The sequence below is a fragment of the Sciurus carolinensis genome, chromosome X (assembly GCF_902686445.1).
Source record: "Sciurus carolinensis chromosome X, mSciCar1.2, whole genome shotgun sequence".
Taxonomy (NCBI): Eukaryota; Metazoa; Chordata; class Mammalia; order Rodentia; family Sciuridae; genus Sciurus; species Sciurus carolinensis.
In genome coordinates, this window is record NC_062232.1 from 82,779,907 (window position 1) to 82,806,921 (window position 27,015).

A 27,015-nucleotide genomic window follows, 5' to 3' on the forward strand; every position below is an offset into this window, starting at 1 on the left:
CTAGAGATGGATGACAGTGACAAGTGCACAACCTTATGAATGTACTTCATTCCTAAAAATGGTTAAAATGGTAAATTTTAAGTTTATAGGTGCATTTTACCACAATAAAAAAGATATCATACTAAAACTACCTCATGGGTTTTGCAAGAATCAGATGAGATCCATGTAGAAAAGACTTCTAATCTATACATCCTGTCACAAAAGTTAACTCTTAGTCATTATCACTCCCATTTCCCCAACCTGATAACATTATCTATGTGCTCTACCTAGCCATGTTTACCAAGCAGCATACTGTTGGAGTCTGAGTGCTATCTGATGATATTTACCTTTCATTTTGCTAGACCCTGGATGCTGTGTTCTAGGTAACAACATCCTAGAGTTCTGGTTATGAAGCTGAACCAAATTATATGCTGTACACTTTTCCCAAAAATGGTAATAAAATATGTTGAGTCATTTGCAGTTTCTCAGTTATACTGGTGACAATAGATAACAGTGGTTAAGCAGCCTCTGGCACCAGAGCAACCTGTTCAAACCATGCCTTAGCTACTTGTTGTGGGGCCAAAAGCAAGTTACTTAAACTTCTTTAAATTTGTTAATCAATAAAATAGTAGTGGTAGGCAGAAGTTTAGATGACCTCCAACATTTCCTGACCCCCTGATATATTTGCATGCATGATTATAATGGATTTTACTCTCATGACTTCATTGTTACATAATATAGTTGATCTCAACACAAGAAGATTATCTGGGAAGGCCTGGCTTAACACAAAAGCCTTTTAAAAGCAGAATACTGGGCTTGGTATGTAGCTCAATGGTAAAGCATTTGCATAGCATGTGCAAAGCCCCCAGTTCAGTCCCTAGCACCACAAAAAATCAAATAAAATAAAATAAATAAAAGTAGAGTACTCCCCAGTTGATCACAGAAAAGGAAGTAAAAGATTCAAAGCATAAGGTTTCAATGTGCCATTATTGGTTCTGAGATATAGTAGTATCAGTCTGTAGACAAGGACCAGAGAGAATCTTCTAGGAGCTAAGAAACACTCCCCCTGAAAATAATCAGCAAGGAAACAAGAACCCCAGTCCCATGACCACAAAGAACCAAATTCTGCCAATAAATATGAAGTAGGAAGCTAATTTTTCCTCCAGAGACTCCAGAGAAGAGTCCAACACTCTGATTCTAGTTTTGTGAGACCCCCAAGCAGAGAACCAACCAAGTCTTCTGACTAGAACTCAGACTTCTGACCTCTAGAACTGTAAGCTAATAAATTAGTATTGTTATAAGTCACGAAGTTTGTGGAACTGGTTACAGAGCCATAGAAAACTAATACAATGATGCTGGCCAGAGTGGTGCATGCCTGTAATCCCAGCAGCTCAGGAGGCTGAGGCAGGAGAATCAAGAGTTCAAAGGCCAGCCTCAGCAACAGTGAGGCACTAAGCAACTCAGTGAGAACCTGCCTTTAAATAAAAATAGAAAAAAGGACTGGGGATGTGGTTTACTGGTTGAGTACCCCTGAGTTCAATCGCAGTACCCCCCAATAAAAACTAATACAATGAGGATAGGACAAACGCTCAATAATTTTTTTTATTGGGATCAATTGTGAGCTGGTTAAAATATGGATTTTCCATGCAGAAGCTGGCAAAGCAACAAGTTCTTCAGATCCAGGGCCCATTTGATCTAATATGGCTTGATTTTAACAGTGTTTTTCAAGGGGAGAGAACATTATTTGCATTTGATGGGGTTAAGGGGCTCGTTGAGTAGGACTGCCCTGGATATTCCAACCCACTTAACATCTCCAGTTCCTTCTCCCAGTAAGAGTGCTCACCCACTCACTGCAGCAATCCCAAACACCCTTCTCCACAGGGATAGATCTGGACTGAGAACATTGAGAACTGCTGTAAGGGAAGTTTCCTAAAATGTGGTTGTCCTAAATGTTGCCATAAAGCTATCTCAGTAACTACAATGCTACCAAATTTCTTGACCCTAAGAATCACTAGGCCTGTTTAAAAATAAGGACTCCCAAGGTCCTTGTCTGGAATCTCATTCCACAGAATTCAGGGGGAACACCCAGAAATCTCTAATTTTACCTAAGCACCCCAGGTGAACCTTCTGTTCATCCAAGTTTGCAAAATACAAGGTTAGAAATATATTTAGCCATACAAGAATTTGACAAACACACACACACACTGGAACAGTGATTCACACCAAAACTCTTTGAAATCATGCCTTTTGTAGAGGCATAAATCTCATATTGGACAATTCTATTATACAAGATGTTCTCTCGATCGCACAGCTATTGTAAATGGTACTCAAGTCCTGAAAATGGGAGTCCTCTTCCAAAACTTTCTCTTTACCAGAATTACTCCTTGAAATGATATGCCCCACTATGTAAAGTAGCACTGTTTTTCAAAATTTCTCACATTTCAAGAGCTTATGTACGCTCTCTTCTAATACATGTGCAATAAAAATATCCTTGCCTCAAATTCCAAGCCTATTTTACTATCTCTGGCTTTCTCTTTTCAGGCAGCAAAAAGATAACTCTCTAAACTCTCCTTTTTCCCTCCTCTAACCTTGTTCTCATTAGGTGTTCTACTCAGGATTTTCTCCAACCCCGATAGGGTCTGTGTTTACCCAGATTGGTAACTAGAGCGGCACGCCATACCCCAAAAGCGTGGGCACCAGAGAGTGGTATCACGGGTCAATGATGTTTCCGGTTGTTTTCAAACCCTGCCTGCTAATGTGACCTGCTGCAGCGCTCCACTATAAACCCCTGGAACTCACAGGCCACATGAGAGAACGCAGGGGTCTATTCTTCCTTTTCATTCCCATCTCCACACTAATGTCCCACAGACATTAGTGCAACATTCTCTTGGCTAGCGCAAAACTCATCTCACTCCGTAGTCACAACTTCTGCAAAATAATAGGATGATCGCCTCTTGGGCGCACGCCTCTGGGCGAATCAAGTATTTCCCTCCACCAATAGGACAGAACTAAAATGAAAGTGCCAAGGCTAAAAATGACTTCCCTGTTACCAAGGCAAAGCTGCTGCCTCTCTGTTTATTATGGCCGACTAAAACTCGCGTCAGCCTAACAAAAACAGAATAACAAATTCTGCAGACTGAAAGTCTTCAAATTCGCCTAGACCCGCCTGAATCCCGTTTGGAACGGAGTTAGTCCCTAGACGCAGCCCAGTCCCAGACGCAGTTGGTCCTTTCCTGCACTGCACGCAAGCCTGAGGCTGACGAAATGACGTCAGGGGCGTGGCTCTGCGTCCGCTTCGCTCAGGCGCTTCCGGTTCATGCGCGGTACGGAAGCGTGGTCGGCGCTGGGCCCACGCGCCTTTCGGAAGTGTGTTTGGGCGCACCGGAAGCCGCCGGAAGATAGCGATGGCGGGTTTGACTGTGAGAGACCCTGCGGTGGATCGTTCTCTACGTTCTGTATTCGGTGAGAGGAATTCGGTGGAACCAAGCATCAGGGAGGGACAGAAAGAGGCAGGGGAGCGGCGAGGAACGCCCCCCTTCACCTCCCACCTCATGGATCGCCACGAAACCCGGTGTTGGGTCGAGCATGCAGCGCTCCCTGCCTATCCTGTGGGGGGCCAACCTGGTGGACCCATGTCCCGCTTCCTTTGAGGTCTTGTAGATTTTCCGCAATATCGTTGAGGGAGTTAGACTAGCCTTCATCTTTTATGTATTTCCCTCTTCATGATCTTCAGTTATTTTTTAGAAGAGAGGACACATGGCAAAATTGCCTCAGTGTTCAGTAGTTCTCACCTCCATCCCAGAATATAGTGTATATGCTGAGAGTGTAGATCCCTGAGGCCACTTCCCACCCTTTAATAAGGACTTACATCCTTTGCTTTTTACCCATAACATTTTAGTTCATCCATAGTTGTAGCAGCCATCTGGCATCTTGAGGTGGATTGCAAATAAATAAATGAATGAATGAATGATTAAGACTCTGTCCGAGGAATCTTTAAGAGGATTGAAACTATTCTGAGTAATCTTTTCTGCCGGAATAAGTTGATTTTAAAAATACGTGTGGTGATTTTAAAGCACTTTTTGAAAAGAATGTGTTGAAACAGTTCAAAATAATTTCCTCCACTCCATTCATGGTTATTCTCCTGTAAGTGTGTGTATGTGTGGAAATATGGACATTATGTGCCTGTTTTGATGTGTTTTTAGTAGTCACTGGTAAGACTTGAAGACCTTCATACCAATGCTTAAGTATTTATTTTTGTCAAAGTTAAGGAAAATCTAACACTGTTAGATCCATTGGAGAACTCTTTGGGAGTATCTACATTTTTTGTATTTAGTTTCAGTCGTTTATTTTCCTTGTTAAGAGGTCTGAAGAAACACAGTGGAAGTAGGTTTTTGGAGAACACTATTTTGAGCCAGTCGTGCATTTTCAGTGAAAGTAGAAATTCTGTTTACTCTCTCGTTAAAGATCTAGGTTACAAATCCAGAATTTTAATATGCTATCTGTTCCTTAGTGGGTAACATTCCTTATGAAGCTACTGAAGAGCAATTGAAGGACATCTTTTCTGAGGTTGGACCTGTTGTTAGTTTCAGGTGAGATCCTCTTCTTGGTGGGAGAGTCTTATAAACCACCACAAATTTGGCCTTTAGTAATAATGGCAGGGTTTTTTTTTTCTTTTTACTGGTAATTTTCACATGCGTTTTATTTTTGTTAACAGCTTTATTGAAACATAATTTACATACCATATAATCCACATTCATTCTTTATCTAAAAGATATGGGTTTTCTTTTTTCAACTGCTTTAAAAATACTTAAGTGAGGCAATCCACTATAAAGCTATTTATCTTACAAAGGGCCAAATTAAAGCATGGCAGTGTTAGCAAGAACCCTGTATGTTTGTAGCATTTGTGCCTGATACTTGGTTTTGCTCTCCAGATTGGTATATGATAGAGAAACAGGAAAACCAAAGGGTTATGGCTTCTGCGAATACCAAGATCAAGAAACGGCCCTTAGTGCCATGCGAAACCTAAATGGGCGTGAATTCAGTGGGAGAGCGCTTCGAGTGGACAATGCCGCCAGTGAAAAAAACAAAGAAGAGCTGAAGAGTGAGTATAATCCCAGGTTGTGTGCATTATGAGTTAATACATATGTAGCAATGAAATTTTTCCATTTATGATATGTTTTAGAATATGCTGAATTGGTTAGTGACATAGCTTTACTTGACAGCCTGAGGTGCCTGAATTAGGGAAGTACATGTCTTGAGAAACAAGGTAAAGTTGACTTTAGAAATCCTTCTGTTAATTTCCAGTTAGAGACGAATTCAGGTCCACCAAGCCATTAATTATTCTGTCATTAATCACTCCTATGACCATGTTGCCAAATCTATAACGGCTCGAGGTAATAAGGCATATTTTGGCTTTTTTATGAGGTAATAGATCCAGGAATTCTATCTTGAAATTAACATCTTTATCTATTTAAAGCTTTTTCTTTTGAAAGAAGTCAATATGTCTGATTCCTTAACATTGACCATCTAAGTGGTCATGCTCCCAGCTGTCCTCTTAGAACACAGAAAATTTAGAAGAGACTTTCACATCATTTATTTCTCAGCTCTAGAGAATTTATCTATTGGTTCTCACAGCAACCATAAAAAATAGATACTTGAAATGATTTTTTTCCCTTTCTTGTACTTTCTTTCTGATCAGGCCTTGGCACTGGTGCCCCTGTCATTGAGTCACCTTATGGAGAGACCATTAGTCCTGAAGATGCCCCTGAGTCTATTAGCAAAGCAGTTGCCAGTCTTCCACCAGAGCAGATGTTTGAGCTGATGAAACAAATGAAGGTGAGAGAAGGCATTGGGTTATGAGTAAAGCAATTTGCCTCAGATTTTTAAGGAGCTAATTGGTAATTTAATGGAAATAGTTCCTGAGCTCAAGTAGAATTTGTGCCTTTAGGTACTATTTCTTACACCTTCAATATTTCCTTTTTTATATATTTTTAGATGTTGATAGACCTTAATTTTATTCATTTATTTATATGTGGTGCTAAGAATCAAACCCAATGCTAGGCAAGCGCTCCACCACTGAGCTACAATCCCAGCCCCACACCTTCAATATTTCATGTGTGAACAATGTACTTTACATTTTGTGCAGAGAGCTTTCTATTTCTACAAAAGCACACCTACCCAAATAATCCAGCTTGTTTTTTGTAGCCCCCATAGATACCAGACATAGATATTAAAAATGCAGCTTTTTCCTAAATGACAGTATTTTGGTATTTGAAATGCCTCTTCCTGCCATTGCTAAGATTTTGTGTGCCATGTAAAAACTGATGATAACTTAAGAGCCCCTTGAGTATTACATTTCTCAGATGTAATATACAAGCTCTAAATCACCATCAATTTCTAAGTAGATAGTATTTAACTTGATAATGAATGAATCTGCTTATGTTCTCAGCTCTGTGTCCAGAATAGTCCCCAGGAAGCACGGAACATGTTGCTTCAGAACCCACAACTGGCTTATGCTTTGCTGCAAGCACAGGTAGTGATGAGAATTGTGGACCCAGAGATTGCCCTGGTGAGTGCTTCTGGTTCTTTTATAAAAATGATAGGGTAGGGCTGGGGAATGTAGCTTAGTGGTAGAGAGTGTGCCTAATATGCATGAGTCCCTGGATTTGATCCCCAGCACTACTAAAGAAAGAAAGAAGGCGGGGGATGTGGCTCAGTGGTTAAGCATCCCTCGGTTCAATCCCTGGTACCAAAAAAAGAAAGAAAGAAAAATAAATGGCATGATAAACCTTGAGTGGGTTAGGAATTACCTGATTGCTTTATTAAACAGACAGCTCATAGGTTTGTCTTTTCATTTTTAGAAAATTCTACATCGCCAGACAAATATCCCAACGCTGATTGCAGGCAACCCTCAGCCAGTCCATGGTGCTGGTCCTGGCTCAGGATCCAATGTGCCAATGAACCAGCAGAATCCTCAGGCCCCTCAGGCCCAGACGTTGGTAGGGCTTTGCCCCTTTCCCTTTATTTTATCTGTCTTAGAATCTCATTTTCTTTTTAGGAGAATATGTTGAAAGAAGAATGGTCAAAAACCAGAGATGATAATTTTAACTTCCAGACATAAAAGCAGTTTCCAGGTTGCAGAGCACATGACATCTGACTGAATATAGATTTGGTTCCAAGTTTGTAAACAAAGAGATTTTTTTCCTGTATGCCCTTTTCTTATAAGCTAACTTACAAGAAATGTGTAGATGCATGTCTGGTTTTGTGGTTGGCACTTCGTTATTCCATGTGCATTATCTCATTTAGTCCTCATAACAGTTGTATAAGGTAGGCACTGGTATTTAAATCTTTTTCCGGATGAAAAAAGTAAAATTTTCCAACCATGACACAAAACCTTGAATCCATAACAAAATTGATAACATTTAAAAACTGAAAAAATTGGGGCTTGGGCTGTAGCTAAGTGGTAGAGTGTTGCCTGGCACATGTGAGGCCCTGGGTTCGATCCTCAGCACCACCCACACGAAAAAAAAATTTTTTTTTTAATTGAAAAATTTCTGTATAGAGGATGTGAAGTAAACATCAAATACAGATGACAAAATGGAGGAAGAATTTGCCAATCATAAATGGACAAGAGGCAAATTATTTGATTAAAGTCCATAGATATGTTAAAAAATGTTTATTGCTACTTTATACTAGTAGAAATTGGCAACATCCTAAATGTAAATCAGTGGAAGAATGAAAACTATGTGGTATATTTATCCCATGAAATACTTTAAACAGTTAAACCACATATTATCACATGAATGACTTTCAAGAATTTCATTCCATGTAGCATTAGATGAACTAGAACTGGGCACAGTGGCACATATCTGTAATTCCAGCAGCTTGGGAGGCAGGAGATTTCAAGTCAAAGCCAGCCTCAGCAGCTTAGCAAGGCCCTAAGCAACTCAGCAAGCCCCTGTCTCAAAATAAAATTTTAAAAAGGGCTTGGGATGTAGCTCAGTGGTTAAGTGCCATGGGATTCAATCCCTGGTACCAAAAAAATAAAAATAAAAAGATGAACTAGAACACATGGTATCAACCCAGATAACTCAAAAACATAACACCATATAAAAGTGAAACTAAATTAATGTGGAAACATTCCCAAAATGTGGGATATACATGTCTTCATAAATCCCAAAAATACATTGAGATGCAAACAATATATTCAGTATGTAATGATTCATATAAAATTTTTAATAATCTATGAGAATTCTTAGTGGTTATCTAAGAAGACAGGGTTCTTAGGTGAAATTGGGGAAGACCATATAGATTTTGTTTGTATATATAATTTATTTCCTAAGATGAGTGGTTATATCTATAATTTTTCATAGTAAACCAAAAAAGGACTTATATGAATTAGTAAGATAATTGCAAATAATTCACTAGGAAAATGGGCAGTGAACATAAACAATGGAAATATAAATACATTAAAGTGTTCAGTCTAAAAATGGGTAAATGTATATAGAAACTACAGGAAGCTACTATTTTTCAACTATCAGATTGGCAGAGGTAAACAACCTGGATGAATCCTTGAAAGTTACAGTGCATGGGTTGGCATAGATTTAATATAAATGATCAGATAGCAAACATGTTTGACTTTACAGGCCATAGACTCTGTCACAACTACCATAATAGTGTGAAATCAGCCAAAAACAGAATGTAAAAAAGTATATGTGGTTGTGTTTCAGTAAAACTTTATAAAACCAGTTAGCCAGATTTGACCCATGAGTCATAGTTTACCAGCGCCTTCTCTAAATAGTTTTTCAAAGATGAAAGAAAATGAACTAAGACCCATAGAGGTTAAATGGTCGAAGAACAGAGTTTTAAGCAGCAAATGCAGGTTCTAAACTTTGTCCTGTCTGACCTCATAGCCTGTTTTCTTCTAACCACCTCCCTATACAGTTTCCTTTCTTCTGTTTTAGTTTTGTTTATGTTTACTGTGTATGTGATTTTGTTTCTAATAACTTTTATTCTTATTGAACTTATTCTGTTCCAAAGGACTCAGTTCTCTAGGGAATTCTCAGATGAAAAATTCATATTCCTCCCTCTGCCCTCAAACCAGAATTATGTCCAAGAACAAGAGTAAGAAAAGCTTAGTTAAATGAAAATTATTTTCACTTTTAAAATGTGAACTACCATTTTTTAAAATTAAAGTCCTAGCCCCTTCTTTGTCTTCTTGGGTTCAAAATACTTTTTTATTTCAACTCTTATTGCTAAGCCTCAGTCATGAAGTCAAGAATAGTTGCTAGGGCTGGGGATATAGCTCAGTTGGTAGAGTGCTTGCCTCATAAGCATAAGGCCCTTGGTTCAATCCCCAGCACTACAAAAAAAAAATAGTTGCTGTATGCTGCCTTGCCACACAGATAATTTGTCGACCTCTACATTGAGGTTATGCTCCATTACACATAACAAAATTCATGGCATGAATCACAACTTGGCTTCTGTGAAATTGAAAATGTGTGATAAATCTAATGCCACATAAGACATGCTATACAGAAAGGGGGTTTGATAGAATATTTGGGATATCAATTTGAAGAGGTCTTTAAGATTGTAAACTTAAAAGTATTGAGAATCCACAGAGGCATATACCTACTTTGGTTTTTCTCTTGATCAGGGTGGAATGCATGTCAACGGCGCACCTCCTCTGATGCAAGCTTCTATGCAAGGTGGAGTTCCAGCACCAGGTCAGATACCAACTGCTGTAACAGGACCTGGCCCTGGTTCCTTAGCTCCTGGAGGTAAGTCTCATTTAGAATCTTCACCATCTTGTTACTTTGCTAAAGTTTTGTCTTATCAACAGCTGCAATATAGCCAATTATTTGATAATAAAATCATGATATCACACACATACATATGTATCACACAAACACACATGCTAGGGATTGAACCCAAGGTCTAATGCCTAGTCAGGCTCTCTACCTTTGAGCTACACTCTCAGCCCTAAGTGATTTCTTATATACAAATTCTGTGTTTGACTATGAGAGCAAGGAAAGGGGCTAGAAAAGTAAAAAAGTATACAGAAACGTCCAGAATAAGGAGGAGAAGATTGAATGAATAGAAACTAATTTGAGCTGGCAAAATAGAGAAAAGGAAAAACAGAAAGGACAATGTGAAGTAAATAGTGAATGTAAAATAAGATGGGAGGACTAAAAACTAGTATAGTCTTTATTCTGGCAAATGCAAACGGACCAAATTCTCCCATTAAAGCCCCAAAATTTTTAGATTAGGTTAAACTCATGAAGAAAATAGGCATAAAATACATTCAAACCGTAACAAAAAGAAGAAAGAAATGTAAGGACAGGGAAGGTAGTTCAATGGTAGAGCACTTGCCTGTTGTGTGCGAGACCCTGGGTTCAATCCCCAGTACAGGAAAAGAAAGAAATTTAAAAATGACTCATTCATTGAAGCACATAGATAGGCAGTTGATAAGTATTGCTATTACACTTGTAACTTCATTATTTAACAATTGCAACGAAAGACATGAATGAACTAGTGATTCCTTACATGGAAACACCTATATGAATGTGGTGTTTTATCAGTAAAGTTTTCTTTGAATTTTTTTGTTGTAGATGGACACAATACCTTTGTTTTATTAATTTTTTGTGGTGCTGAGGATCAAACCCAGAGCCTCACATGTGCTAGCAAGCACTCTACCACTGAGCCACAACCACAGCCTTCAGTACTAAGTTTTTTATGCAAGTAGATTTGTTATCTAATCTGGGTTAGATTGACTGCAACAGTATTCCTGGGAAATTATTTAAATCTAAATTCTTCCAAGAACTAAGGTGACAGGAATAGGAAAGTTTTAAAGAAATTTTAGCAAACTCAAAATTTTTATCCACTGTATCCTAAAGCAGTTATAATTAGATTTTATTTCTATGAAAGTAATGAATTCTTTGTCTTATACTTACCTTAAAATATCACCACAATTTAAAAAGGTCGTAGTCCAAGACATACATTTCATTACATGAATTGGTAAATACACAGACTGACCTATACCCAGTGAGACAGGTAAATTGATCACACTCTTGGGATGTGACAGCAATGTCAAATTGCTCTAGAAATTTCTAAATGTCTGCTCTCCTTTTCTATATTTAACCTTATCATGAAATGGTTGCCTTTGGATTATAGGTCACCATTTGTGGACCACACTGAGTAGCATTGTTCTACTAGACAAAAAAATAACTGCTGATCGAGAAATTAAATAATAAGCTCTTCTTAATACATAGAGGGAAGCTTATATCTTTTGACTACAGAAATATACTCCCCACTCCAAATGACCATAGAACCAGTTTTTTATTATTTTTAAAATTTATTGATTGTGGTGCTTGGGATTGAATCCAGGAGTGCTCCACCATTGAGCTTCACCCCCAGGCCCTTTGTGTTTTTTATTTTGAGACAGGGTCCCACTAATTTGCTGAGGATGGCTCCAAGCTTGTGATCCTGCTGCCTCAGCCTCCCGGGCAACTGAGATTACAGGCACGTGCCACCACATCCAACTTGAAAGAATTCTTTAGTTTGTTTGCTTTTGTTTTAAGTCATCTAAAGGAAAACAAAGAGTTATCTATATATCCTTCACTAAAAAAGTAAAGACAGTGCTTAAAGGAAAATGAATATCCTTAAATGTCTATATTATCGAAAATTACAGGGATTCTAAGTACTAGTTAGGAATTAGAAAAACAATACATTAGAAGACACCAATGGAGGAGATTAATAAAGATAAAAGTTAAATGTAAATGTTAAATTTAAATAATTAAAATTTTTTGTGAGTTTGTAGCATTTATACTTTTGAACTTACTAAAACTTTGTGAAGATTTTTGAGGTACCCTATATAGAGCTCTTTGGTAATTGATGAGAAGTGGGGAAACAACCTAATAGAAAAGTACACAAAGAAAACACGTAGGAAAAAATGCATAGAAAAGCAGCACCAAATGGCCAACAGAAACAGATTTATTTACTGTTAAAAGATTACAAATTAACAATGAGATTCCCCTTAAACCCATCTGACTAGCAAATCTCAAATAGAGTTGACACTTAATTTTGGTGGAGAAAGTGGTACTTAAACATTGATGGTGGAATTATGAAGTTTTTCAGCCTTTCTTTCTTGAAGTAGTCTAACATTAGAAATTAACACACATTTTGACCCATCAGTTCTACTTCTGGGAATCTAACCCACATAAATCAAAGCACCATTATGTGATAATGTATAATATGAGAAAGGCCATTAATGCTTTCTGCTATCACTTTCCTTAGATCCTAAATTCTTGTATTGTTTTAGAGATTGGTCTGGATAGAAGGAGTAGAATAGAATGTTACATCTCCAAAGGAGCTTTGAAATCATTTAGACCAGTGGTTTTCAAACTTAGATATACCTACTTGCACTTACAAAACACAGATTGCGAGTCCTCATCCCTAGACTCTAACCCAATAGGTCTGAGACGGGAACCCCAGAATTTGCATTCTAACAAATTTTCTGGTGATGCTGACGCTGGCTGGTCTTTGTACCACTCTGAACCACTGTTTGGACCAACTCATTCATTTTATAGATAAAGAAGCCTGAAAATGTAATAATTTTATCAAATCGCTTGTTCAGAATCTTCAAGGTCTTCAAAGATCTTCAAGTTCTTAATCCATAACTCTTTGGTGCTTGGCATGTTAAATGAAAATGAGGAGTATGATGTGTTCTTGTTATTTTAGGGAAGTATTAATGAACTGCAAACATCAACTTGTCTTTTCTTCCCACTCACAGCATATATTGCTCCTTTGAGGAAAAGAGGATTATTGTTACGTTGAAGGGAACAGACAAGGACTTGTAGTACATGATTATTCTTTGTGTAACAGTCATTATACCCCAACAAATTAGAGTAGATCCTTGGTTTTTGACCCTATTAGAGTCTCCTTACCATAACATATTTTGCTGTGACTTTACTATCCTGAAATGAAATGCACAGATGATATGACCTATGTAACATGATTTTTTAAATTAGTATAATGCCCTATAATATTAAAGAGAAGTAAAAGGACATTAATATATAATTAAAATAATGTGCAAGTGTTCAGGCACAGTTACACTAGAGTATAAAGTGTAGTAGTCAGATGCTTACACCTATGCCATGAATGTAAAAACTTAAAATGGAGATAGATAAGCATGGTCTTTTGGTTTGGGGTTTTTTTTTTGGTGGAATGGCAACTCAGAATGCCATAAGGACTATTGACATTGGTAATATAACTTTCTGAAGTAGTGAAAACTTAATAATAAAATTCTGAAAACAAATTGCAGTACCCATAATTTACTTAGTAATTGCATTTCTAGAAAATTCAGTGTATGTATATTAAAACAGTACAAAGAACCTTTGTGTTTACCAATAAAACAGACTGAGGTTCTAGGTTCAGGTGGCTATAAATGGTTTTTCATTTGTGTGAATGTTCAGTGAGACATTTAAAAAATTTATAAGACATGATAATTCTTGATTTTGTGGGATTGTGTCATACATTGCAGGACATCTAGTATCCCTGGCACCTTCTCATTCAATGCCAGCTGTGCCCCCCCCCAAAATCTTTGTCACAACTGAAATAATATACCCACACATTTACAGAATACTCCAGGAAGAGTACTGCCTCCCATGAGAGGAGGTTTATGGGTAAGTGGCAATGTTTTCCTGTATTACAGAAGAGCTTTTTGCCACAATTTTGGTAACCAGTGAGATGAAGCATTCTAACTGAACTCACCTTTCTGTCACTGAAGCATGAAGTATACTAACCCCATCTTTGTTCTTGCTGCATTGTAGAGTGGTAGTTTCTATCTTCCTTTGTAGGTTTCTCCTTGTGAAGCAGAATGAGAAAATTTGTAAACTCAGCCACTATTCCAATTTTTTCCACTGTCCTCTAATTTGTGCTTTCCTTTCCTGCCCTTTTTTTTTCCCACCAGGAATGCAGGCCCAGGTTGGAATGCCAGGAAGTGGACCTGTGTCCATAGAGCGGGGACAAGGTAAGTAAATATTAATTCCTAATTAATATGGACTGACCTTAGAAATGTTCTATATCTGCACTATCTTAATATAGCAACCACTAATCACTAGTAGCTTAATTGAAATTAAGTAAAATTTAAAAGTCAGCTTCTTAATCACCCTACTCACATTCCAAGTACATAGTAACCACATGTGGCTAATGGATACTGCATTGGACATTGTGGATATAGAACATTTCTATCATAGAAATTTCTTTTGGGCAGAGCTGATCTGGACTTTCTACCCAGTAAGTCAGAACCCAACTCTACAAACATCATCAATTCTTAATAGTGTAATGAGTTTCCTAGTAGTCTAACGAGTTCACTGATGAGTTCTCTCTCCCTCTATGGGTATCTGTTGACTTAGTAAGGAATTTTAATAGCAAGCATTATAATATATTACTGAGGAAGTAGAAGACTAGATTTAAACCCCAGAGCAAACTGGAAGGGAATTATAGGTCTATAAAGCCTACTTGAGAAGTATCCATTGTACTGCAGTAGGAACACTGATCTCCACATTATTTCTCCATGTTACTGGAATTTGAAGAAGAAAATGCAGCAGCTCAGTTGAAAACAAAGTTTAGGAGGAGAGAAGATTAGAAAAGAAAAGGAACTAAGGGCATACTATATGCCAGGTTCTTTGATTTTCATAAACACCATTGTGAGTTGGGTGGTGGCACCTGAGCTTTACAGGTAAAGAGATGGAAGTTCAGAGTTTTTAAAGTTTCTCAAGAGGACAAGGTAAGTAAATACTGATGTCTAAGTATTATGGACCATATTTGATGCTCTCTTCTTCTGTTCCAGTTAGTAAATGGCAGAGCTAAGATTGAGAAATATCTGACTTCAAAATCTATCCTTTTCCTTTCATTTCACACTACCTCTATTAACTTCCAAAAATATTTTTCATTGTATTCTACTCTTATTCTTTGGGTCACTGTAATGGGAAAAGATTGCTTTGTTCCAGCATAGAGAAGTTTTAAGTTTTTTTCTTTTGAGCACACGGTCATTTAAAAAGCAAAATGGTGCTGGGGGTGGTGGTGCACACCTGTGATCCCAGCAGCCTAGGATGCTAAGGCAGAGGATCTCGAGTTCAAAGCCAGCCTTAGCAACTTACCGAGGCACTTAGCAACTCAGCGAGACCCTGTCTCTAAAAAAAATACCAAAAAGGGCTGGGGATGTAGCTCAGTGGTTAAGTGCCTCTGGGTTCAATCCCCAGTATCCCTCCCCTGCCAAAAAAAATCAATAAATGAAAAGCAGAATGGTAAGATATAGGCCAATGGTTTGCTTGCTGGGATTGGTGGTTAAAGTGATAAAACTAATAATTCTTTTCATGAGATGTCATGTGTAACAGCAGGATGAACTCCTGACCAAATATTAAATCTTTTCTAAGCATCTCATGCTTTTGCACTGTTGTGTCTCCCCACCTCACCACTGTCAATAGAGCATGTTTGTACTCCAGGGTATTTTTGCATTAATGAGAAGGGATTAGGGTTTTAGTCATATGTATACCTTTCCCTGAGCCATTAATCAATCAATCAATCAAGCTTTAGCTATTTAATGCATACTTCCACATGATGTGCCTTCTTGTTACATTTATCTTCATCTTTCTGGTAAAAAATTAACATGGGAAAACAACTCACATTTTAAGGGTATTTCAAAGATATCTTCATGAAGAGACAAAGTGAGATTTCTTTTATAGTTTCCTTTTGTGCCCAGCAGAGGAAGCAAAACTCTTATTTGTGCCCAGATTGTCTCACTTTTCCTGCAATCCATGCTTCTTCTGCACATTTATAGTTGTGAAAGGAGACAGATGTTTGACATACTTTTTGTTTACCTTTGTTTAGTGTTGGTACCCTTGTTATCTCGTTAGTCTTTGCTATTGTCATGTTTATTATCCAAAACTTGCTGTAGGGACTGGGATCGTAGCTCACTGGTGGAGCTCTTACCTAGCATGTGTGAGGCACTGGGTTTGATTCTCAGCACCACATATAAGTGAATAAAATAAAGGTTCCCTGACAAATAAAAAATATTTTAATAAAAACAACTTGTTGCAGATTATTTCATGTGGAGTGGTATTCTCTTTTCTCATCTAAAATTCATGCAATTTCCCCATTTAATAATATTTTGATAGCAGAAATTTTGTGCTTTAAGATATGACAAAAATAGTACTACTCATTTCTGTTATAGCCTCCCAGAATAAATATTGCCTTCCAGATTCATTCATGTTTTACCTCTGAAAATATGATGTTCTTTGATGAACAAGAGATTCAAAAATATCCTTTTTATATTTTGTTTTGTTCTGGGTTAGTCTCTCTCTCTCTCTCTCTCTCTCTCTCTCTCTTTTTGTAATAGTGCCATAGGTAATATGGGGAAAACATAATAAGAGGAAGGAAAGATTGAAAATCACTGGTTATTACTGCCCAGATAAAACCCAGTGACCTGTGGGTTTCCCTTTGGGAAACCATCTGGTCAAAGTGGTACTTTTTCACATACCCAGAGGAACTAGTGTTGCTTAAGAAGATTTTGTAGCTTGGGGCAAAGTAAGCTATAAACTCTTGGCTTTTTAACTTAGATCTCCAGTCTGCATATGTGTATGTTTCTGTGCGCACGCGTGTGTGTGTGGGTGCACGCGCACAAGCTATTTTAAGTGTCTGCTCTTTCTCCTTTTGAACTTACTGCTCACCTAGGAACCCTACAGCACTCGCCCGTGGGACCCGCCGGGCCTGCATCAATTGAGCGAGTTCAAGGTACCCATTGTATCTGCGGGTTTCCTTTTGCTTGTGGTGTTCAGGGTGGGACGTTGAGAGGAAAAGAGCTGCTTGGCAGTCATCCTCACGTTCAGAACCCAAAAGGGTAGTGTTTTTGGGTTTTTGTTTTTCTTAATTTTTTCCTGTTGAGGCCACAAGCCTAAGATTGACCTCTTCACACAGGGCAGAGAACATGGATGATATGGGCATCTGTCCGAGGCTGTACTCCCTCCCTACTGGTGTCAGGAGGCTTGGATGGAATAGCAGTCTGTAAGGAGACAGCGGGTTCTTGCAGAGCCATGGCAGTGTTCACATATGCCAAGACCCTACCTCTCTTTTGTGACTCTGGTCCTTGAACTAAGATTGATTAGAAGGAAAACCAGGAGCATAAGTTTCTTCAGGTTGCAGTGCTAGTCCTTGGCAGGTTGCTCCCCAGTTTGCTCTTTATATAATTCCATCCATACCTCTGACATGGCACAGATTCTGCCTACACCCTGCTTCTGTTCTTGAGCTGCAAGAGGATTCTGCTGTGGTGAGGTTTCACCCACTCTAAGGTGTCTGAATTATGTTGTCAGTGGTATATAGAGTCATTTCTTATTTCCTTATGTGTCCTTCACAGCAGTAACTCCCCGTTTGTTTCCCTGTCAGTGCCGATGCAAGACCCCAGGGCAGCTATGCAGCGGGGATCCTTGCCTGCCAATGTCCCAACTCCTCGAGGTCTGTTAGGAGATGCTCCAAATGACCCACGGGGCGGCACTTTACTTTCTGTAACTGGAGAAGTAGAACCTAGGTAAGTGTTGACATAGAAGGAAACAGATATGAAGCCAGGATTTCCCCTTGCTTTGAGAACAAAGTCTTTCTGCACCAGTTGTACTTGTTTGTCCATTTCAAAAGATAAACATAGCCACTATCCAAGACTAAGCACTTATACTCAGGCAAAACTGTGTAATTGAGTATGTCATTTTGAACTAATCATGACTACTGTATATTCAGAAATTGGAAATTCTAGTACACATACCTGAGCAAGGAAAACTTGTGGTGGTAGTAGTAATATTATTAATAGCAATAATAGTAGTAGTTGATGTTAATGGGGATCATACCTATGATTCTGCTCTGAGTACTTTACTTCAGTTATCTCATTAAGTCCACACAACCGAGGCTGGGGATGTATAGCTTGGTGGTAGAGCAGATGCCTAGCATGCACAAGGCCCTGGGTTCATTTCCCAGCCCTGCAATTAATTAATTAATCCACACAATCCTAGAAGATATGTTTAGTCCCATTTTTTAGATGAAGAAAACAAGGCATAGAAAAGTACATGTGCCCAACATCATACCACTCATAAATGATAGAGCCTAGATTTGAACCCATACAGTCCAGAACCTGTGTTCTTAAGCACTATGTTGCATATTTGTTATGTCTATGATTAATATCAACTAAGGTTTGCATCAGTTCTTTGTTGGATATTTACTTATTGATCTTCTATTGACACTTTACTGTTGTTATGTTTTGAAATATATTTCTTTCCATCTCTAGAGGTTACTTGGGACCACCTCATCAGGGTCCACCCATGCACCATGTTCCTGGCCATGAAGGTCGTGGACCACCCCCACATGAGATGAGAGGAGGGCCATTAGCTGAGCCCAGACCTCTAATGGCTGAACCAAGAGGACCCATGCTAGATCAGAGGGGTCCACCCTTGGATGGCAGAGGTAAGGGTAGTTAACATCACAAGGCTAACTGCTAGTCATGGATTGATAAAGAACTCAGCTCTCTCTCTCTCTAATCTGGGATAAAGACTGCTAGGGCAATCGAGTTGGCAAGAATCTTTTAAGTTTTATCTGCAAATCCGAGAAACTAGGGGGAGACAACAATCTCAGTTGAGGGGAGATGTGAATAGAGGAATAGATTTGTCTTTTCTAGAATTGTTCTTACAATATAGGTGAATAACTGCACATTGATTTTCTTACAACTTTATAGGTGGAAGAGACCCCCGAGGAATAGATGCACGAGGGATGGAGGCCCGAGCAATGGAGGCAAGAGGATTAGATGCTAGAGGATTGGAGGCCCGTGCAATGGAAGCTCGTGCCATGGAGGCCCGTGCCATGGAGGCCCGTGCAATGGAGGCCCGTGCAATGGAAGTCCGGGGAATGGAGGCCAGGGGCATGGATACCAGGGGCCCAGTGCCTGGCCCTAGAGGACCTATGCCTAGTGGAATCCAGGGTCCTAATCCAATGAACATGGGGGGGGTTGGCCCCCAGGGATCCAGACAGGTATGCATATTACTTCTAGCACCTGTATGAAATCTTGATCTATTCAGGAATTGGTTATTGAGCCTTATATTACTGCCTTCTGGCTTGAACTTTTCTTAGCTTGTTAGGAAAGGAAGACTAAAATCTCCCTTCACTTTGTCTGTTAGGCAAGGGATTTTTCTGGCCACCAGAATTATAATCCAAAAGAACAATCTTGTCCTACAATTTCAGTAACTATTCCATTCAGAGCAGAGACCCTGAAAATTTAGGAGTTGGAGTATACTTCACTGGGGGTGCAAACCAACATCATGTATAAGCTTTTTCCAAAATATGCTTGCCTGGATCTCAGCCCAGGTCTAATTCTCAGCATGTCTTATTAGTAGGATCTGGGCATGGATGACTTGGAAAAACCTCCCCCAAATGACTCTCGATATGTAACCCTTACTAAGAACCACTGGGTTAAAGCATATGAAGAGCAGTGGTCATTTTGTTAATCTTAAATATGCAGAAACCTGTGTTAATTATTGTCATCACATAGCCTAAATAAATGGGCAGTGGGTAGGAAAGGCAATTCACTAATGATCACCTTAAAATCTGTACAACTGAAATCTGTCTCTTCTTTATTTGACTCTCCAGGTGTGTGTGTGGTGCTCTGCGGTTATCTCTTTCCTCCCTCTTCATTCACATTTGATTGTGGGCAAGTGGTATATGTGTATCTTCCCTGAGTTTTTATATGCCATTTGCCTGTAGCCCCTGCACCTTCCTTTTTCTTCTTTCTTCTTTGTATTTCTCTCCTCTTTCATGTTTATATATCTTCCTCCACGTGTATATGTCTGTGTGAGAGAGAGAGGAAAAAAAAGATATTAAAGCCAGAATAAACACATCTTCATGTAGTTCTCTCATTTTATAAATTTGAAAACTGAGGCCCAGAAATTCAGATGACTTTACCAAATTCACATAACTAAACAATGGTAGAGTAAGGAATAGAGCCTACTGTTCTTTCCCCCTCTACTACTCTGTTCTGTTATCTGCACATTGGTGCATCTGTATATGTGTGGGTATCTTATCTACACTTCTTTAATTTGAAATAAAATTTGTTTTCCTAATCTATGGAGAATAAAAGTATTCAAGTTTTGCTTTTAAATGGACCTTGATTTTTATTGTTCACTTTATGATCAGTAGCCTCATAATAGAAATATTTTATGTATTTGTTCAACTGCTATCTGTTGAGCACCTACTATGTATGAAACATAGGTACTGGGAATATAGCAGTATGAACAACAAAGTCCCTGCCCCGATGTAGCTTATGTACTAACTGGGGAGACAGGCAACAAATAACTACATAATGTGCTTATTTATGTAGTTCTGCTGGTAATTCTCTAAAGACATTGAAAAAAAAGTGGTTGAAAGACCATTTCTGGGTGATATCTTGCTCCTTTTTTTTCCACTAGTGCTTCAACTCATGAGTTGTAATACTGGATTTTTTGTTTTTATAATTGTTATATTTTTGTAATGCTGGGTATCAAACATAGGCAAGTGCTCTACCACTAAGCTATACACCCCAGTCTGATGTAGTTTTTATTAACACAGTCTGTGAGGCCAGTTAGATCCAGGGTACAGAAATTGTTATAAAGAATCTTTAAACTATAAAAAATTAATATATTCACTTATGAATAAATACATATAATACATTCACTCATCTATAAGAGATATGCCTTAAGAATCTCACTTCCTCTCCTGTGCCTCTCTTGCTTGTGATAATTGCTTTTATTAAAATTTTTATGTAGCTTTCCAGAAAATATAAATATTATAGGTTTTTATTTTCTTCTCACTGTTTGTACTTTTTTTGTTTTACATGTTTAACAACATGTCCTTAATTTGTTATTTTAAATCAGATTTCAAAAATTTTACTCCAGTTCATCCAGTTGGAAACTTGTGGGTAAAAGGCTTATTATTACTGGGGTGATTATATAATTTACTATCCAAAGAAGGACATGTTTGAGAGTTAAAGAGAGTACTGGAGAGTACTGTTAATAATTTACTCTGAGGTAAAAACTTAAACTGGGACTGCTTTAGGCAAATGAAGATGTATGGTTACTCTTGCTAGTACTTACCTGCCTAAAACAGGTACCCCTATAAACTTAAAATGACCATTTTTGAGTGGTTTTTCCAATCGAAGTACCTGAAATTATTGGTATTACTAAACTTTAGAAAGATTATACTTATAGGTGCTTCAGATCTATAGAAATCATTAAGGTTCAGACCAGTCTCTGAATTCAGTATTAATAAAGAGTAGAACAATGATAATATTTTAAGTCTATACAAACCTATACTGATACTTCTTCTGCCCATTGTCTGGGAAATGAGTTAATGCATGTATGTGAATGTTCCAGATGATAGAACTGTTCCATCAAATTTTAAAATTCTTTTAATGAAAGAAGGTATACTTCATGCTTCCTTTCTAATTAAACAAAATATAAAAAACAGGATATAATAAAGTATTATTTAATCATTTTGATTACTCAGGGTCATCATTAAGTAGACCTGTTATTTTGCATATGCTGTAATATAAAGCATAGTTATCTCCTGGATGGTTTCTAGTCTCCTTCACTGTCAGGCTGTCACCTGGCTCTTTACATTGATGCCATAAATTTGCTCCTAACAGTTGTTTATATTTTTTATGTTTTGCTGCTTCTAATATGCTGGGGAAGCAGGTAATGAGTTTATTAACAATTTGTGTTTAATAAGACTATTTAAGCTCTGGGTGAATGCCTGAATGTGAACGTAACTCTGGTGTAGGGCCCATTTAATAGTTACACTAGGTTCTCAGAGGCTTTTTCCTTGGGTTCTTATAATCTTCCAAAGGGTTGAACTCACTGAAGATCTGAAATACCAATAAGTTTGCTATATCTTATACTTTGTTCTTTTACGCAGATCAGTTATATTTCTTGGTCTCTATTAAGCAGGACCGCATATGCTGCATGTTCTCTATGGAAATCTGTAAAAAGCAACTGTTGGTCTAATATAGTCTTTCTCCCAGAGACCTTCCCAACTCTTTGTGCCTCTCTGATATGATTGTCTTTCCCTTACTTGTGGGATAGGGCCCTTTGGGACGAACTACCTATGTCTGATTGAACCAGAGGTAGGCAGTAGCCCTCTGAATGTAGCTTCCCCAGTGGACCAGCATACATTATCTCTAGAATCTGTTGGCTTTTATTTGTTTCCACTGAGCACTAGTTTGCAGAATGCTCACAATTTTCCCTCTGCTTATTTGGCTGAATTTGCTTTAGTGTGGTGGTATCCACTTGTGCTGTGTGGTATTTGTTGATGATGCTAGAGCTGTTGTAAGTATGTCTAACTTGCTAGTTGATTTCTGGCTAAACCCTGCCTTTTACCATTGCTAGTAGTAGAAACTGATTCAGAGTCATTTGCTTATTTTTATTCCTATCAGTAGAGATATCCTAATTTTTCACACTGCCATTACCGTATTTGAGTTCACTATATATCAGGAATTCTAAAAAAAAAAAATCTCTATTTTCTCTGTGTACTTAGGTTCCAGTCATGCAAGGAGCAAGCATGCAAGGTGGAAGCCAGCCTGGTGGCTTTAGTCCTGGGCAGAACCAGGTCACACCACAGGATCATGAGAAGGTAAGCAACACTGTCTGACTTCCTCCTTATGCACAAATCTAGTCTTTTTGATTCCTCTTTTCACAGTTACCATGTGGCGATCCTGGGTCTTCAAAGTCCCTTTGGAGGTGATGTTTACCCTAACTTAGAACTCTCTTCCGACTTACTGCCTGAAAATTTGTGGACCTGGTTCTAAAGTTTTCAAATGTATATAAATGGCAGCTTATCTTACATTTCAGACTCATCTACCACTAGCAGTTTGTGTGTGTGTGTGTGTGTGTGTGTGTGTGTGTGTGTGTATGTGTGTGTAGGCCACATTGAACTGGAAACCCAAACCCTTTTCTTCCTCCCCTTTCTACTTCATCCCTAAAAACACTAGCAGATTCCCCACAAGTATGTCTTTTTATATATATATATATATTTGATCATTGTGGGAATCTCATGTCCAATGGAAAGGGAAAACGTTTGAATAAGAGAGACTTTCAAAACAATTAAAAACTGAAGAATTCCCAGGGTTCTTAGATACCATCTTAGTCTGCCGGAACTTTGAGTTCATAAAAGTGTCTGTTTTGAATCATCTAATCTTAGGTATTTTAATTTATACTTGTTCTTTTCATTTCGCCTTTTCTCACCAGATTTTTTTTTTTCCTTTTTGGCCTGCTGTTTGTTTTCTGTGTGTAAAAGATCCTCCCTTTTTCCATTTGCTTCATATTCCACTACAGTAGCTTTTTAGACAGAAGCTGGTAGTATTTTTTGTTGTTTTTTTGTTGCCATAACTGAAACTCACTACCTTCTTTTCCTCTGCACAGGCTGCTTTAATTATGCAAGTTCTTCAACTTACTGCAGACCAGATTGCCATGCTCCCTCCTGAGCAAAGGCAGAGTATCCTAATCTTAAAGGAACAAATACAGAAATCCACTGGAGCACCTTGAAAGGTGAGCAAACTTAATTCCAACTGAGCAGGATTATCTCCTTGTATATTTAGAGGATATACTTTCAAACTTAACCAGAGATTGTTCTCTCTGGAGCCCTCGGTCCTCTTAACTAGACTCTCCTTACCCTTTAGTAGTCAGTGCTCTGGGGATAGGGTAAAACCATAGAACATTTCTTCAGTTGTTGATTTGTTTAGAATATTTTTTTAACTTTTCCAAGTGAAAAAAAGTAATATATGATCAGTTTAACAAAATTAATCAGAGAAGTATAGAAAGTTAAAAGTACAAAACCCTGCTTCCTCAGTGTCATTCCCCAAACAGAACTTCTCAATATAGTTTCGTGTGTATCCTTCCAAAATCAGTTGTATTATTTCATTTCAAACTGTGCCTTCATAATGAAGGAAATATAAGGCATTTAAATAAAATGTAGAACTATTTTAGTTTCCAGTAATTATTTTTAATGCATATTTTGATGTTAAAATATTACTTTATATTTAAGGTAGTAAATGTCCACCATCACCATCAGTTCTATACATTTTGGACATTGCTGTACACTGCCACCCTTATTTTTCTTGCTCATCAGTTAGGTAAAAAGGACTCAGGTAAAATACCTCATAAATAATCATATGATCTCACTCAATATACAGGAATTGTTTCTTTTTAAAAATTTCCCCTATATTTTTGAATCTCATAAATAATTCTATTTCCAAAATAATTTAAAGATCACATTGTACCAGTATCTGCTGCATGTCTCCTTTTGAAATTCTACTTTTTACCTCATCTGTATTATAATTTCTATCCATATATTATCATACAGTAGTGAACCCATTTATAAAAATTAGCAGTCTTAATAAATATATATTTTAATCCATATTTGTAATATCTTTAAAACATCTAAACTAAATGAACTTTAATTGGAAGCTGTCATGGATGGCTATTTGGATTTTTGGTATGACCAGCACTTCTTAACTTTTTTTCCATATACTCCAAACATTCTATTTTCTTCAGTGAAAACACGGACTCTGTATTGTATTCAGAGGAATTTACATTTCTAATTTACTTATGCCAAAGAAGGAAGCATTCTCTGCAATGTGATAAAATTGTCAATTTTGGCTAGTGAAGGTAGAAGTATTTCTGAAAGTTCTTTATGTATTCTTGCTTATGAGATATCTAATTTAAAGCCTTGCACATTAAACACGGACAGTCATGGATTCACAGGAAGTTAGGGAAAAAATGCAGAGCCTTGTGTACCAGCTTCCCCCAATGGTAACATCCTACCTTTTTGCTTTTAGTCAAAACCAAGAAATTGACAGTGGTACATTACTGTGAACTAGACTACAAACCTCATACAGTATTCACCATTTTTTTTAAACCCACAGTAGTTTGTGCCTGTGTGTGAAACTACAATTGTGCGATTTTAGGCTGGCAAGGTTTTACTATGTCTGCTGATATTTATGCAAAATGTGGCCAGAGCATTGGCTATCCTTTCATTCTTTACCTAGCTTGTTGTGATCCCTCTGTGCTGTCACCAATAGGCTTCTTTATTATTACTATTAGAGATAAGTGTTTCTCAGTCAGGGACAGTTTTGCCTTTGAAGGGACATTCTGGCAATGTCTAGAGACATTTTGGTTGTCAAACATTAGGGAGCATGGTATGCCACTGGCGTTCAGTGGGTAGAGATCAGAGATGCTTCTGACCATCCCATAATGCATAGGACATTCCCCTCACCCGCTAATACCAAAGCGTACTCTGGCACAAAATGTCAATATAGTGCTGAGATTAAGAGAACCTGTTAAGCCAGGCACGGTGGCACATGCCTGTAATCCCAGCGGCTCAGGAGGCTGAGGCAGGAGGATTTTGAATTCAAAGCCAGTCTCAGCAAAAGCGAGGTGCTCACAAGACCTTGGGTTCAAATCCCCAGCACCGCAAAAAAAAAAAAAAAAAAAAAAAAAAAAAACGAGGTGCTAAGCAACTCAGTGAGACTCTGTCTCTGAATAAAATACAAAATAGGGCCAAGGATGTGGCTCAGTGGTTGAGTGCCCCTGAGTTCAATCCCTGGTACCAAAAAAAAAAAAAAAAGGAGAGAGAGAGAAAGAGAGACCCTGCTACAAAAGATAATTTCTTTGGGGAAGTGGGAAGCAGGAGACAAACACCTAGAAATTCTGCCTTGGGAATTTGATCTTATGCACATTCTCCACCCCTAGCCTTTTTGTTTTTTCCTAATGTTTAGGGAAGAGAACTTTGTCTCCACACCTAATGGCTCTCTCCCAATTTTTTCCTACAGGTTTTCAAAAATACCTGGCAACAAATGTGGAAACTTAATTCCATGATTTTGTTGAAATGTTGAAAAAAGGTGACTTCTGCATCCTAACCCTTGAATGACTCAATTTGGTGCCAGGTGGAGGACTCCCATCACCTTCTCTCAGAACAAAATCAGTTCATTTTGTTGTCTTAGTTTGTATATTTTCTGTGACTTGAAATAAACTTTGAACACAATTTTAGTACACTGCAAGTTGATATACATGACCTTTTTGCTTTTAAAAAGCTGATTACCAAGGGTGAAACCGTAGTTATGTTTTCTACCCTTACTGCAGCATTGTACTTTATGTTAAATTGTCATAACTGTTTTTTACTTTAGGTTAATAACCATTTATTCTTCTTGATGATATTTGAGAATTTTTCAGAAGCATTGTTTTCTGGAACTTAGTTTTTGTTTAATTTGCTTCCAGCAAGAATAAGGCTTTGCCCTTTGAAAACTTTCTAGAACTTCCAAAATTCCTGGGAGAGAATAGCATGTGCATGGAGCTGTAAAGTGATCAGGAGGTCAACAAAGCAAAGGTCCTACCACAACAATATGTTTAGTTTAGAAAAATCCAAATATAAAAATGCAATTTTTTTGTCAGTAGCAGTTCTGAACATGCATAGTTCAGAGTTAAGACAAAGATTGTGTTGACACTAGCTGGAGTGTATGTTGGCAACACAAGAGATTGTTGACATTAACTTGTGTTTTCTAAAACTCTTCAGTCTAGGTAGTAAACTTTAAAAGTTTAAAAAGTCACAAGCTTTTCACATGTTCAAGATAAATTGAAAATGGAACAGAAAACAAATGAACAAAATACATTTCATCCTATCTTCCAGGAAATCACTGACTTGCTGCCCTACCCTATAACCAAATTATTCTGGGAACTTAAAACATAGAAACCCCTAAAACTTTACATTCTTCTCAATGATTTTAAGAGGACCAAATGTATAGCACAAGCAGTCAAATTGCCCTTTAGGTCTGCCCTTGCCCGCTTCCTTACAGATAAGTAAGACCATACTTAGTGCCACTAGCTCTAACTTATGGTTCTCCTTGCCTGGTATTCTCTCTCTAACAATGGCAATGAGAGGGGACATGGTTTCTCTCTATCAGGCCAACCTTGAGAGGTTAAG

At 37.9% G+C, this 27,015-nt stretch overlaps 1 protein-coding gene across 3 annotated transcripts; it reads left to right on the forward strand.

Moving 5' to 3' along the window:
* The first annotated feature begins 3,310 nt into the window (after positions 1 to 3,310).
* Cstf2 (cleavage stimulation factor subunit 2) lies at positions 3,311 to 26,084 on the forward strand. Of its 3 annotated transcripts, XM_047536353.1 has the most exons (16): positions 3,311 to 3,441; positions 4,490 to 4,568; positions 4,911 to 5,080; positions 5,678 to 5,814; positions 6,428 to 6,547; positions 6,840 to 6,977; positions 9,635 to 9,758; positions 13,949 to 14,008; positions 16,714 to 16,773; positions 16,957 to 17,043; positions 17,422 to 17,563; positions 18,308 to 18,483; positions 18,752 to 19,044; positions 22,576 to 22,671; positions 23,460 to 23,585; positions 25,868 to 26,084. In XM_047536353.1, exons 1-15 carry the CDS (start codon positions 3,384 to 3,386, stop codon positions 23,580 to 23,582), a joined length of 1,863 nt encoding a protein of 620 aa, XP_047392309.1. In that variant the 5' UTR covers positions 3,311 to 3,383; the 3' UTR covers positions 23,583 to 23,585; positions 25,868 to 26,084. The 3 variants fall into 3 exon arrangements, with proteins under 3 accessions (XP_047392309.1, XP_047392310.1, XP_047392311.1); XM_047536354.1 differs by lacking the exon at positions 16,957 to 17,043; XM_047536355.1 differs by lacking the exons at positions 16,714 to 16,773; positions 16,957 to 17,043.
* The last annotated feature ends 931 nt before the right edge of the window (positions 26,085 to 27,015 follow it).